Genomic DNA, 12,971 nt, shown 5'->3' on the forward strand with positions numbered 1-12,971 from the left:
GACGCAATGCAGCACTCCGTAAGCCATCACATTTGATGACTAATGACCACGTTTTGCTTTCCTGTAAAAAAAATATATCCTTTCCTTGCTGGTATGACACAGTGCAAAGCACACAAGTCACATCCAAGACATAAAAACCTAACATGTCAGCTRTTATGAGAAGCTTTGGATATCCTCTTTCTCTTCATGCTTAGGAAAATGGATGGTTTAAAGGCCACGTCACTAAATCAAGATCTATAAAACTTAGGTTCATTTTCAATTCCTGCCTCAGCATCCCCCATTTTAATAAAATAATTTATTTTTCCTGTCAACAAAATATGGAAAACATCCTGTCATAATACAGGAAATTAATACTTTAAATTTGTGTTTAATATGGAGGCCATGGAAATAGTTCAATCATGCACACACTTTCCATGCTCTAACCATTTCTTTCAGACAAGCTTTAAGCCTACGTCTTTGGCTCTAAGTCCATTTAACAGTTTTCACGTCTCTCTGGAAGCATCAGCAAAGCTGGAGGGCAGAAGCTCTGTCCAGACCAGCCATACAGCAGTCACCCATGTTTTTACGTGCTGGTGCAGAGCTGCACGCTTGGCTGGCCTCATGTCAAAGTCACCCAGTCTGGTCACTCACACTGTGACGTYTCAAGGATCTCCAGCTCTGCTACTCAGTGCGCAGTCCAGGAATCAAAACCCCCATTTGTCCATACCTTCAATGCAATACAGAAATCCACACACTGTTTTTGATAGCTACTCTTGTCTTCTCCCCAGCATAATTTAAACCACCTGTTTTCAAGTCATCACACAGCAAAACAACATGAAAATCCATACTAGATCAGAGACCAAAGCAAAAGGATTGGCCTTTTGGAAGAAGCTGTTCAAAAGAGATATGATGAGCCTTGGTGTTCCAGGGCTTCAGAAAACAGACCAATAGTGCTGTTATGAAACAATCACAGGCAACCTCAAATAAATAAACCACATTTTAATGCCCTTTCTTGAAGAGTACTTTGCATTTCAATGTCTATTTCAATTCCATAATAATTCCAGGAAAAAAAATCACTACATCTGCACTGGGAAACAAAACCCAGAGGTATCAACCTTTACTTACTGTGCTCCAGGAGTTCTCCAGTCTTCAATTACATCAACATCTGAAAAGGCATGTTAAGACTCTGAAAATAAACTAGCTTGTTTTTTAAAATACTTTGGTCTAAATATTAAAGCATATTATTATAAATAAATTTTAATGGACTGTACTTTCTACAGTAAAAAGGAGCAAGTTTGTAAAGGGCCTGCTAGGTCAAATACCATTATAATGCAGATAGAACCCAAAATATTACTTAGTGGTATTTCAGTCTCAAAATAATCAATTAGACTATATGCTATTTCCTCCTCTTCTGTACATAAGGGCCTGATCTAGCACAATTAGTCATCAGTATACGTGTCAGCTGACTTTGCAATGCAATAGGTAAAATCTGAAAACCTGCTTTTCACTTGTTTTTCCCCGATTCATATTTMGGTTATAAGCAAAGACAATATATTTTTTGGATAAAATTAAACTGTAAAGCTTGTGATTTTTTCACCCTGAAGATAGATTATTTTTTCTTTTGTGTAGCTATTTGATAATGATTCACTTAAAGACTGTAAGCAACATAAGCTAGTAGTCTTCTTTCTGACAAATGCATTATATTGGGTATTTTAGAGGGCCATATTAAAGTTCATCATCTAGTCAACATTGCTTTCTTCAGCAGCTCACAKAAATTTATTCACCAAGAGCTCACTGAGGCAGACTCAGATCCAGTGGTATAGTGCACAAAGTGAGAATAGAGTTACTGATCTGATTTAGTGACATTTCATACAGACCTGCATTCACACATGGTACAAGGCAGTGGAAAACCATACCCAGTCAGACCAATGTTGAAATTTCTGCTGTCAGTGAGTGAATCCTGTTACCCAATAAACTGCTGAAAAACACACCAAAGGAAGAAAAAACATGCAAATCATGAACAGAGTAGAACTTACAAAAAAATATCACTTTAAACATAGTATTACCCTTCCCTCCCCTGCAAGTTGAGGTGAATTTTTAAAACACTTTACTTTGTCTTACATAGTAACTTGAAAGCATTGTTTTAATCTAGCAGGCAGAAAAACAGGACTGTGAGCCTATCACCACTTTCTTTCAAATGTGATTTACACATAGAATACTTCTCCATATCTCTACTGGTTTTATAGATTCTCTAAGCATTTCTGGCCTGTATCCCCACACTTAAGACAGAATTGAAGTAACACTTGATGGAAAGTGAGATGCAATGGAGACTGCATTTCGCTTCTTGGCTTCTGCATTCCAGGAACAGCATTCTCTTGTAGACAAAAGCAATTTCATAATGAAAAGGCATTATCTCTCACTTGACTTGGAGAAGCTCCTTTCAAGAAATTAAGTTTGTTTATCAGCACTTCTGAATACCTTTTGAAAAATGAAAACAATTAATAAAACCTTAAAATCACAACAAAGAACCATTATCTCCCTCCCAACAAAGCACCATTCCTCCATGGGAATATTCGAGCTAATTCACAGCCTAGGATAGGTGGTTTGAAGATTAAAAAACATTATCTCTCCTAATACATCTGTGAAAGTAATGCCAAATAAAGTTGAAATCCAATTCCAAAAATTACACAGGCCAGAAGAGTAAAGAGATATATTCAGGGGGAAATAGCCCTTTATTCTCATCTTGTCCCTGAGCCTTTTCTGTGATACAGATCAGAGCCAGGGCACTGAACTAACAACACTTTTGATCTCCCTTCAGCACAGCACTTCTCCCCCTGGCCCTAGTCCTCCACCTTCACACCACCCAATTTAATCCTRTTTCAGTTTAAGCTTCTTTGTGTTTATTAATTCAAACAAGGCTCTTCTGCAAAAGRGAAGTAACTTTCCAATAGCAGAGATTACTTTTTGTTTTGCGAAGGATGCAGCCTCAAAGGAAATGGTAAGAATTCTGTGGTGTGCAAAGCACATTAACAAGCAGCTAGGAACTGAAATCCTAACATGGACCAGATCACCCAACCCTACAGTGGMTTGTTTCGACTCCTATCGGGCAGAGGATGTGACAGGGCCAAATACATAACGACACACAAGCCAACCACCTCTTTTCAGTACCATCAGCACATCATCCTAAGCTCTCCAAGAAGTCAATGTTGGTTTTACTGGTTCCAGTAAAACTGTCTGCAGYCAGAAGAGTCTGAAGCACTGCCAGCCAGTTCATTAAAACCGGCTCATTAAAAAATTCCAGTTTTCTCCATATTCCACATAAAATTTGTAAAGGAAAGCCTGTCTCATGCACACTTGAAGCAACCGTATTAATTGGTACATGTTCTGTTCATGCCCTTCAGTGTCCCTTGGCTTGTTTCCCCTATAACACAGTGACATCCAAAAATTACTGAGGCTGGCTTGTTTCCTCCTTATGTATTGTCAACTTATAAAATGTTTCTCAAAACACTCACTAGGCACATGCACTAAATAACACTTGGCTAACGGCATGAGTCCAGCTCCCTCTCACAGCAAGAGCCTGCACTCCTAGATAAGCCTTGAAGTGCATCTGGACATGTACTCCCCATTCCCATCCTGGACAGCACCTGTTTTGAGGTGATTTCTCCTACTTGAAAAGAGAACAGCTGTCAATTTTGCACCAGAAGCAGAGGAAGCCAGAACTCCAGCTGAGCAATGTTTTGAAGATTACAGTTCATCAAAACTGTTATTTCCATACCACCAGCAAAGTTTCACTTCAACCATGGAAACAGCGAGTGAACTACACGAGGTGGGAGAAAAGTCAAAGCATTAAAAACAAAACAAAACAAAGCAAAGCAGAGCAAAACAAAATTAAAAACAAACAAACAAACAAACAACAAACTAACATACAAACACGGCCCAAACCAGACAAATCCAGGTTTGCATTCACATATTTACATGGTCTAAGTGTCCTGAATTCAAACATGCAGGTTTTTTATACCAAAATAATGCTGATGTAACCTCCTAAAAGTCCTTTTTTTTAGTGCAGTGAGGATGCAGGTGAATACAAACAAGGACAGCATCTGCTACTCAGTGTCCAAGCTAGATCTTTGTCTCTTCCAATCAATACCYTCCTCCCCCTTCTTGAGGCTTAGGGTAACTGGGGATTTCTGTTCCAAACCATCTTCTTCCAGCCCCTGTTTGCCCCAGTGAAGGATTCACTGCTACCACGCTGTCATTCGGTGCTGACACAGTTCTTACAGCTTTCCAGCAATGGAAAAAGCAATGGGCAGGTATCTCCTGCAGCAGTTTCAAAGTGATCTCCTGATCTTCCCATCACATCCAGATGAGCCCCTTTGGAGACAGAGGAGCTTCAGGTCTGAGGGAACCAATCCAAGTGTCTCAGACTTTTGGATCACATGATGGGAAAGCACATCCTCACATGTGAAATACAAGGGACACCACTACCCCTATCCCAGACGGCATGGCTTCTAATACAGTATTTGTGAACATGATCTACGCAATTAGAACAGTCTTGCAAAATGTGAAGGTTTCAACAGAAGGAGAAAAGGCTAATCCCAAAAGAGCAAATCTCCTGGGAATCCTGTGCCAGCATCTAGAATGAGTACCTACTCAAACTTCTCCACTGACAAAGCAACTTTTGGGTTGCATTCACAAAAGCAGCACTCCACCAAAAGCGTTTGAGAGCTTTCCAGTATAAAACAAACACCTTTTTTTTCCCAGGTGCACTTTCACAGCAGGTCCTTTCACTGACTCCCCGCCTAGGTCAGCTCCATAACCCATGAACCAGACTTCCTATCCCAGCTCTCCTCCTAAGAGCAAGGCCAGCATCATTATCAGTGGTCTCATTAAGATTACCAGTCTTGAAAGAAGAAAACATGGCAGAGATTCTAGCAGGTGTCTTAAGATTTCTAATAGCTGTCTTAAGATCATTCAGCAGCTTCACGGTTAATGAAAATGTGTCAAAACTTTTCCATTTCTCTTCCATCTCTTGATGGCAGGTATCTGAGTGAAACACCAGAAGAAAATTCCAGTCACATACTGGTTCACAAGTTGCACAAATTTGATTTTGGTGTGAACACCCAGACTAGCCTGGAGCATGTATTTTTGAAGCATGTATTTTGAAGGTTCAAGTTCTAACAGCAGGATTTAGCAAAACTAACAAACTAACAAACTAAAAACACTTTGAGGCTCTAAAGAATCAATTTGATTGCACAGCACTACATATAACTCATCTGTTCTATGTTTTTTCCTGCTCTCACTCAAATCTTAGTTTAGCAACCTTTTGTAATAACAGAACTAAACAGCATGGCTGCCAATGTAAAAATAGATGCCAAACTTTTAACAGGATTTTAAAAAATCTTATATTCAAACACAAAAACACAATGGATGACAGCATGACAAGGTAAAGCTTGAAGTATACTACTCATCTCACTGAGGTTTGTATTGTTAAAAAAGAAAGGGCTACAGAATTTGTTAAAGGCTACATTCGTTCAGAGCCCTTTATCCCGACTTTTTTAAATTACAAGAAAAATTCATGATGGCGTAGGCTTCATGGATAGGTTTTCGTCTTGATGGCAGCAGCACATGTCACATATCTCCAATCATCTGAAACATTCTAAGTGACATACACAGAGGGGAGAAAAGCCTGGAACCACAACAAAGGAAATCCATTTCTTCCCATCCTCTACCTTTTTTCAGCTATTCTGCAGTGTTTTATTTTCACAGTTGAAACACTAAGTGTTTAAGCATGAAGTATGTGAGGTAATCAGATAAGAGATTAGATAAACCAAAGATTAACTTTATTTAATATGAACAGAGATGTTTTAAAAGACGGCAAAGCATCCGAAAGCTGTTTTAGCAATTTGGTTTAAATTAGATCATGGTGAAAACTGAGACTGTATTAAAATAGACAGAAAAATAGAAGCCTGGACTTTCTAAAAGGAAATAATATATTTTGGCCTTTCTGTACAGTTATTAGCTGACACTATACAGCTATTCAAAATAATGGAAAATATTAAACTAAGGTTTCCTACAGTAGGTCAAATGAAAAACCATTCAACTTCGCAAAATTTTAGATTACAATCCAAGCCTTCAGGTTTTGAACCACATTTCTTCCCARTTATATTGTTCACAGTGTCCCATAGGCTAGACTGTAGGGAATGCACAAGGAGATCTGTTCACAAATTAAGCACCTAGAATTTGTACCAACTTTGAAGAAAGGAGAAGATGGGAATGGAAGTTATCCTCCTTGGAGCCGGCTGCTCTTTGAAGAGTAGAACCATTAAACACAAATCTRTCTACTAAATCTGAATGGTATTTGTAAATTATAGACAATTAATTTCTAAAGAAATAGTGAGCATTTTAATTATTATTTCTGTGCAGAACAGTAGAAGACATTGCATAGCAGCATAGCACTCCTAGGGGGTGTAAAGTTAGAGTCTGCATAATTTTGTCTACTTAGAACCTGCCTTCTAAACTACTTCCACGGCTGAGTGTGTCTCACAGTTGACCATCTTCAAAGAAAGATCCATTTTGCATGAAAGAATTCAAGCTGCACTACAGTAAGAACTGTAGGAAGTCACCAAACATAAAACACACACCAAACACAAAGTTACAAACTGTCAGAAGATAAGGGCAATTTGGATGCAATGAACAGTCAAAAACCCAGCAGTTCATGGAGTTGGAAAGACAAAACTAATTCCAGATGGCAACAAAGCTGTTCCCTCTGCCACACCTGCCACGGTGGCGGCTTGCGAGGCAGGTCGGAGAAGGCAGTTCTGCTGGAACTGAGCCGCAGCAGACACAGTGGACAGGGACTGCTGGATTAATAAACAGACCCTGTTGGGAAACCAAGCAAAGGCAGTTTCGAATTACCTCTGGTAGCAGATGGGCAAGTAACCGAAGGGCTTGAACTGTTTGATTTTTACGGCAGYGTGAGTAACCAAACAGCTTTATTTTGTGTGTGCTAGAAACATGTCACAGCAGGAAAAATTAATGGTGAATGCCACAGGAAACTGTATYACACAGAAGTATTTCTGAAGGGGTTGGAAATGACACATTAGCATGTGCAAGACTAGTCAGAAAACGTTCTGTGGATAAAAGCGATTGATGTAAAAAGAAGACCGTCAACAAATTTTGAAAGAGCTATCCTAAAAGAAGGTCAGTTTTAAGGGCATTTGCTCATWTTCTCATCAGAAAAGAAAGCATAAGGTTCTCATTTCTGGTAGAATACTGAAAATGGAGCGCAAGGCACAGTGGAAAAAGAAAGAACGCTTCTACACACATTCACATGCCAAAAGCTAATGGGGAACCTGCTTCATAGCTTTATTTATAAGTTTACCTTCATTATCAGTTTACAATTGTAGACAAAGATAATTTTGTACAGAATCAGACCCAGGCAAGCGAAGCAGAGATAGTCTGCTGATCGCTRGCAGAGAGACAAGGTCCTGCTTCTCAAAGACAATCACCTTCACATTTAATCCAAATCATCAGATATTCAAGATCAAAATTAAAGAGTTTCCTAACAACATTTAAACATTGAAAATGTTGTGTRTCTACACAGCCAACAAGGAAGAACTTCTAGCCTTTAGTAGATGAAAGCATTTCCCCACGGGGCTAAGAAGAGAAGTGTCTGTCCAAGAAACAAAATAACCACTTGAACATTTGTATTTTCAAGCTATTACAATGGAAGTTAAAATAATAGAAACAGAGCTGTTATGTTAATGCAGCCGTGCTATCATTCATGAAAATGGCTAAAATATTCCAGCTGCATTAACTTGTTTTCCCAAGTCTCCCCGTACCATCTTCCATATCCTAATACATCTTTGACATTAACACAGATTCTCCTCTTTGTAAAGTAATTCCCTATGAGATCTTGTTCTTTCTTTTCAAAGTATGATGATAGTGAGAAATACAAATTTCAAGTCTCTGAGTCTCTTTCTAAAGATGGGTAGTGTTAAAAAATTCCACCTGACACCTGCTTCTAATTTAAGATGAGCCAAGCTAGCTCTGCCGCGTCTAGCAATTGCTTTCCAGCTGATGGACAAGGAACATTATGTCAAAAAAAAAAAAAATTAAAAAATCCAATCAAACCAAAAACCAAACAAACAAAAAACCAAACCCAACCTTATCTGAAAAATAACAGAAGCCAATGAGATCCTATGCAAGTAATTTTCATGTGAATTTTCATGAYGCATTGCTCATGTTGCCTCCTCGTGCAACAAGAACACATGATAAAGTCAGAGGTTTCATCTACACAAGGAAATCAGAAACTCTGCTATGAAACAAAAGCTTGAAGAGTCACAGCTCTTGAAAGCTATGTACTCAAAAGATATTCTGAGTCTTAAAGTAATTCAGAAGATTTTTACTACATTATATGTAGGGCACACAAGTCCCTAGCATGCATCAAGACTGCTCATATGGCAGATCTTAGGCTAGAACCAGTTTTGGTGGAGGGATGAGTTACTTGAGGAAGAAAATACCCTTTTCCACCATAAATTATTCTTATGGATTTCTCAGAGTCTTGGAAAATTGGCACCAGGGGAAAAGACAACATACATGACACACTATTTGTACAAAAACTCTGATATTAAACTAGATATATATTTAAAGACTGTCAGTAAGGACAGTCAGTATTGATCAGTGAGTGGAACAATTCATAAGGAAATGCTGCCTACTGATGTCTATTTATTGCACTGCACATAACTGAAATGCTCACTTCAGATTAAGGAGAGTGCATTGACACAGCAGAGTACCCAGGGTCTCCCTACCTTACCTTGGGGGCATGAAGATTTCAGTCCTATAAACACACAGTACCTACAAAAACACATTTCTTGTCCTGGTCAGAGAGGCACAGACACTGACAAAGCCCACATTTCACCAACTAYTGAAAGGCATCCTCTCCCCAAAGACAAGAACCCACAATCCTCCACCTTTTCCTTAGCCGAACTGTTGAGAGTTTAGTCAGGCAGATCACTCAACACTAAAGGCAGCTTAGAAACACTGGAAGACATATACCTTGCCTGAAGTCCTAAGAATATAGCCTTTCATTATTTTAATTGTCATAGCAATAGAAGATTAAATATGTGTGGCATTTTCTGGAAACTAACAGATTATTTTCTTTCCAAATAGTGTATACTGTTGTTTGCTACAATTACCACTTCAGGAAAATCTGCCGTTTACAGTGTGAGAGAACACAGACATAGTCAGCTCAAAGAAAGAAGAAAAACTCATAGAATATGCATCATCCTCRTACCTGGAAGAAATTCAAATGGAAACGTTTCTGATGAACAAAGTTGGCACATGGTATGTCAGAGATTTCTGTCTCATTTAGTGKGTTCCTGCAGTTGGGAAAGCAAAAGTATCTAGCTTGAACTGTGGTGGACGAAATGAGTAGAAGAACTTAATGAAATGCTAGCAAAATCCAGCATGGCTTTGTTATTTATGGAAGTATGAAGGGTGGTAAATAGTATTAATTTGTACCTGCACAGGCTTAACAACTGAACAATAAAAGGGTGTGATCACTATTTTTAAATATACTAAGAACAGAACATTCCTTCAACAATATTGTTTAACTACAGTCATGACAGAACATTATGGGGTTTGTGCTTCTCTTTGCAACAGTTGAGATGATACAAGTACGTATGTGCAAAGACAACAGAATGCATCACCTCAGTTCAAGACAATGAAAAATTGTACTGATGATTTATAATAAAACAGCATTTCCCCCCTAATACTGTGGACCACCCTTTGTAATGGGAAATTATTTCCAAGATTTTCATGTAACAGTTTGTTTTCTTCAACATTAGCTTTGGACTGACTGTGGGATTCTGGCTCCAGAACTGAATTTCATCCAKCTGAATTAAGGTCAAAATCAGTATTCCTACTGTGCAAGGGAAGTATAAATCCTGCTGGGGAAAAAAAAAAAAATGCACTGTTAACTTCTTCTGGAAAGGAGAAAAAAAAAAGCAAAGTAAATAAAATGCTATTCACATGATATGACAGTACTTCTATGAATACATTAGTACTTAAGCACTAGTTTTAAAAACAGTTGAAAGTTCAGAAGTGAAAACTGAAGATCTGACATATGAAGGTTTGGATTAAACAAATGCACACACATTTGAATACTAGTTATATGTTAACAGTTATTATGCACACATATTATTAATGCTCAGCTATAGACATACGGGAGAAAACTTTCAAATAAATATTATGAATGTCTGAAAGGTCATTTCTTCTTAAAGGATGAAACCAATCCCATGATAGCACTTGTACTTAATATTGCCTATGTCTACAGTGTATGTTGAATATAAGAATAAATCTACTGTTAAAAGACAGTATTTAAACATGCCCTGTTACCTATAGCCTGCATGCCAGGCTCCCTAGCTGACAAATTCATACAAACTATATTGCTACCCTCCCTATAAGACTCTTACTTGCCAGACCTTGGGTTTTAAAAGTGAGACAGGCAGATAAGAGGTCTGTGTCAATTTACACTAGCAGAAGGACAAATTTCAAAGGTCTTAACACTGTGCCTCTCAAATCATATAAGTTTTTCTAGTAATTTCACAAAGAGCAAGACTCCGTGCATGTCTGTTATATGAACAAAATCATTGTGCCAATGTAAGAGAKCAACCTCTGCACTCAGAGCCTGCAGAAGTTGCCCACTGCTTAATGCTGTATTGGGATTAACTGGCACTTACAGCCCACTGTAAATTGGTTTGTTTGTTTTTAATTTAAACATGCTAACAAGGTGGTAAAGCTTGTATTATTATTGCCAAAGCTCTGAGAAATGTACACTGTGAAAAAATGTGGACAGTTTAGAGAAAGAGGCTGTGAGAAAGGAACAGAGAGATCTTGGGGAGATAGATGTACCAATTGCAGCCTCATGATGCTTCCTCTGGTAAAGGAAGCCACTTAATGGTGATGCGTATCAAAGGCAATTTTTTGCATCGGGAAGCAAGTTAAGTTTCATCACATCTCCTCAAACAAGGAAAAAGTYTCTAAAACAATACACTTAACCTGAAGAGCTGCCATGAATCAAAAAGACATTCATTTCTTATSATGCCAATATTCCATAAGAGCATTCCACAGTTTGTGGGTTTATAAAAAGTTATTAAGACTGAAAGATTTTTACAGCTCCTACAGAATTTGATGTAGCAGGTGCAGATGCTGGATTCCTATGCCTTGGAGGCACACAATTTTATACAGGATACATTCAACCAAGATCAACAATCACTGTAGCAAGTAAATTGCTGGTCACAGCTTATGTAAACTGTAAGAAACTAAGAGACACTTAATTTTAGAAGGACACACCTGTGCCTAAATTAAACTACAGAAAACATTCTAGCAAATACCAGCTGCTATCTTCATTTGTTAAAGAAGTACCTTTAGCGTTATAAAAATCGGTGTAACATGAGCAGCTACTACATAAAACTTGCAAGAAGTGAGTATTTCTCGTAAGAAGCTTAAAATATATTAGAGCTTTAGCATGTCTGAAACCTCATTCCAGTCAGACACCTCAGAGAGGACAGGGTGCTGGTAAAGAGGTCTGGAAAAAGCTTGAGATGTTCCCTCAAACCACAGTTCATCTGAATCAATTATTGGTTTGCATTAATATGTATTTTGCTTAAGTCTACAACTACAGTTAATATCTTACCAAAAAACAATTGCTGAGAGAGTAAGAAAGAGCTCATAGAGTACCATCACCTGTCACCCCTCATCTTATTTAAAATTGTGTTGATATCAAACGTTTTCTGACAGCGACATGACATGAAGCCGCACACTGCCGCAGCCTGCCTTCCCTCCCGCAGCCGCAGCCCAGCGTCCGTCCCTCGCTCGGACCGACCTCGCCGCACAAGTTTATGAGGAAAGGGGCAATGCGTGGCATTTAGGTCCCAGGCGAGGTTTACTGATCGGGCTGTTACGCCAGTCCGGCGGCACAGGAACAGGCTCCCTTCCCACCCCGACACCAGGAACAGCCGCGCACTCCGCACCCGCCGCCCCCCAGCCGCTCACAGCACGGGAGCCGCGTCCCGCTGTCCGCACCTGCCCCGCTCGCTCCCACCCCGCTTCCACAGGCAGTGCGAGGCAGCGCAGCGAGGGACAGGCACGGAGCACCGCGACAGAGCTCCGCGGCAGCGCCGTAAGGGATCTCCGCGGAGCCCCGCGGCAGCACGGCCGGGGCGCGCCGCCTCCCCAGCGGCGTGGAGCACTGAACCGCGCCGAGCGCTTCGCCTTCCCGGCGCAGGGCGGGGAGCCGGGAACACCCACCGGGGATGGCCAGGTTGGTGAGCGGGGTGCTGTGGAGGCTGCCGGGCAGCGCTGCCATCCAGTCGGCGAAGAGCAGCTCGTTCTTTCCCTGCGACGAAGCCATGCTGCCGCCGCAGCCGTGCCGCCGCCGCCGCTCGCTCCAACTCGCCCGGTCCCGGCCACTGCCACTGCCACAGCCCCGCCGAGCCCGGGCCCCGCCCGCCTGGCACCGCCTCCGCCCGCCCCGCCGAGCCCCCGCCGCCTCCCCGCGGCGCGGCGTGCGAGCCCTCGGGGCCGGCTCCGTCGGGCTGGGAGCGGGCACTCTCCGGGCGATCCCGCACCAAGGACGGCGGGGGCTGCGCGGGGAGCGGCGTCACGGCCCGGCCGCACCGCACCGGCCCCGGGCACCCTCCGGGCCCATCGCCCGGCCCGGGCCGGGGAGCGCCAGCAGAGCCCGCCCGGGAGCGCGGGGCTGGCCCCGGCCCGGCGTCTCTGCCCGGGATGGTGCTCGGGGCCCCGTGTGGCGGCTGGTGGCCCTGGGCCTCAGCAGAACCTCCCTGACCTTGGCGATGGCTCAGCTGAGAACCCAGCGCCGTACCAGCGGCGTCCCTCGCAGCCGGCTCCCGGGCAGCCTTGTCTGCCTCTCCTAATGTCCCTTTTTGCAATGGGTTGCTCCCATGAGGAAAAAAAAAAAAAAAAAA

The 12,971-nt window shown here is 41.5% G+C and overlaps 1 protein-coding gene across 1 annotated transcript in view; it reads right to left on the reverse strand.

The window, feature by feature from the left end:
* Nucleotides 1-12,394, reverse strand: part of PLCXD3 (phosphatidylinositol specific phospholipase C X domain containing 3) — a 73,276-nt gene extending 60,882 nt beyond the window's left edge. Inside the window, exon 1 of the mRNA XM_057364649.1 lies at nucleotides 11,983-12,394. Within this exon, the coding sequence (XP_057220632.1) occupies nucleotides 11,983-12,394 (412 nt within the window). The remainder of the gene's footprint in view (nucleotides 1-11,982) is intronic.
* Nucleotides 12,395-12,971: the final 577 nt, after the last annotated feature.

This window comes from Malurus melanocephalus, unplaced genomic scaffold (genome assembly GCF_030028575.1).
Source record: "Malurus melanocephalus ecotype Western Australia unplaced genomic scaffold, MMel_1.1 scaffold_41, whole genome shotgun sequence".
Classification (NCBI taxonomy): domain Eukaryota; kingdom Metazoa; phylum Chordata; class Aves; order Passeriformes; family Maluridae; genus Malurus; species Malurus melanocephalus.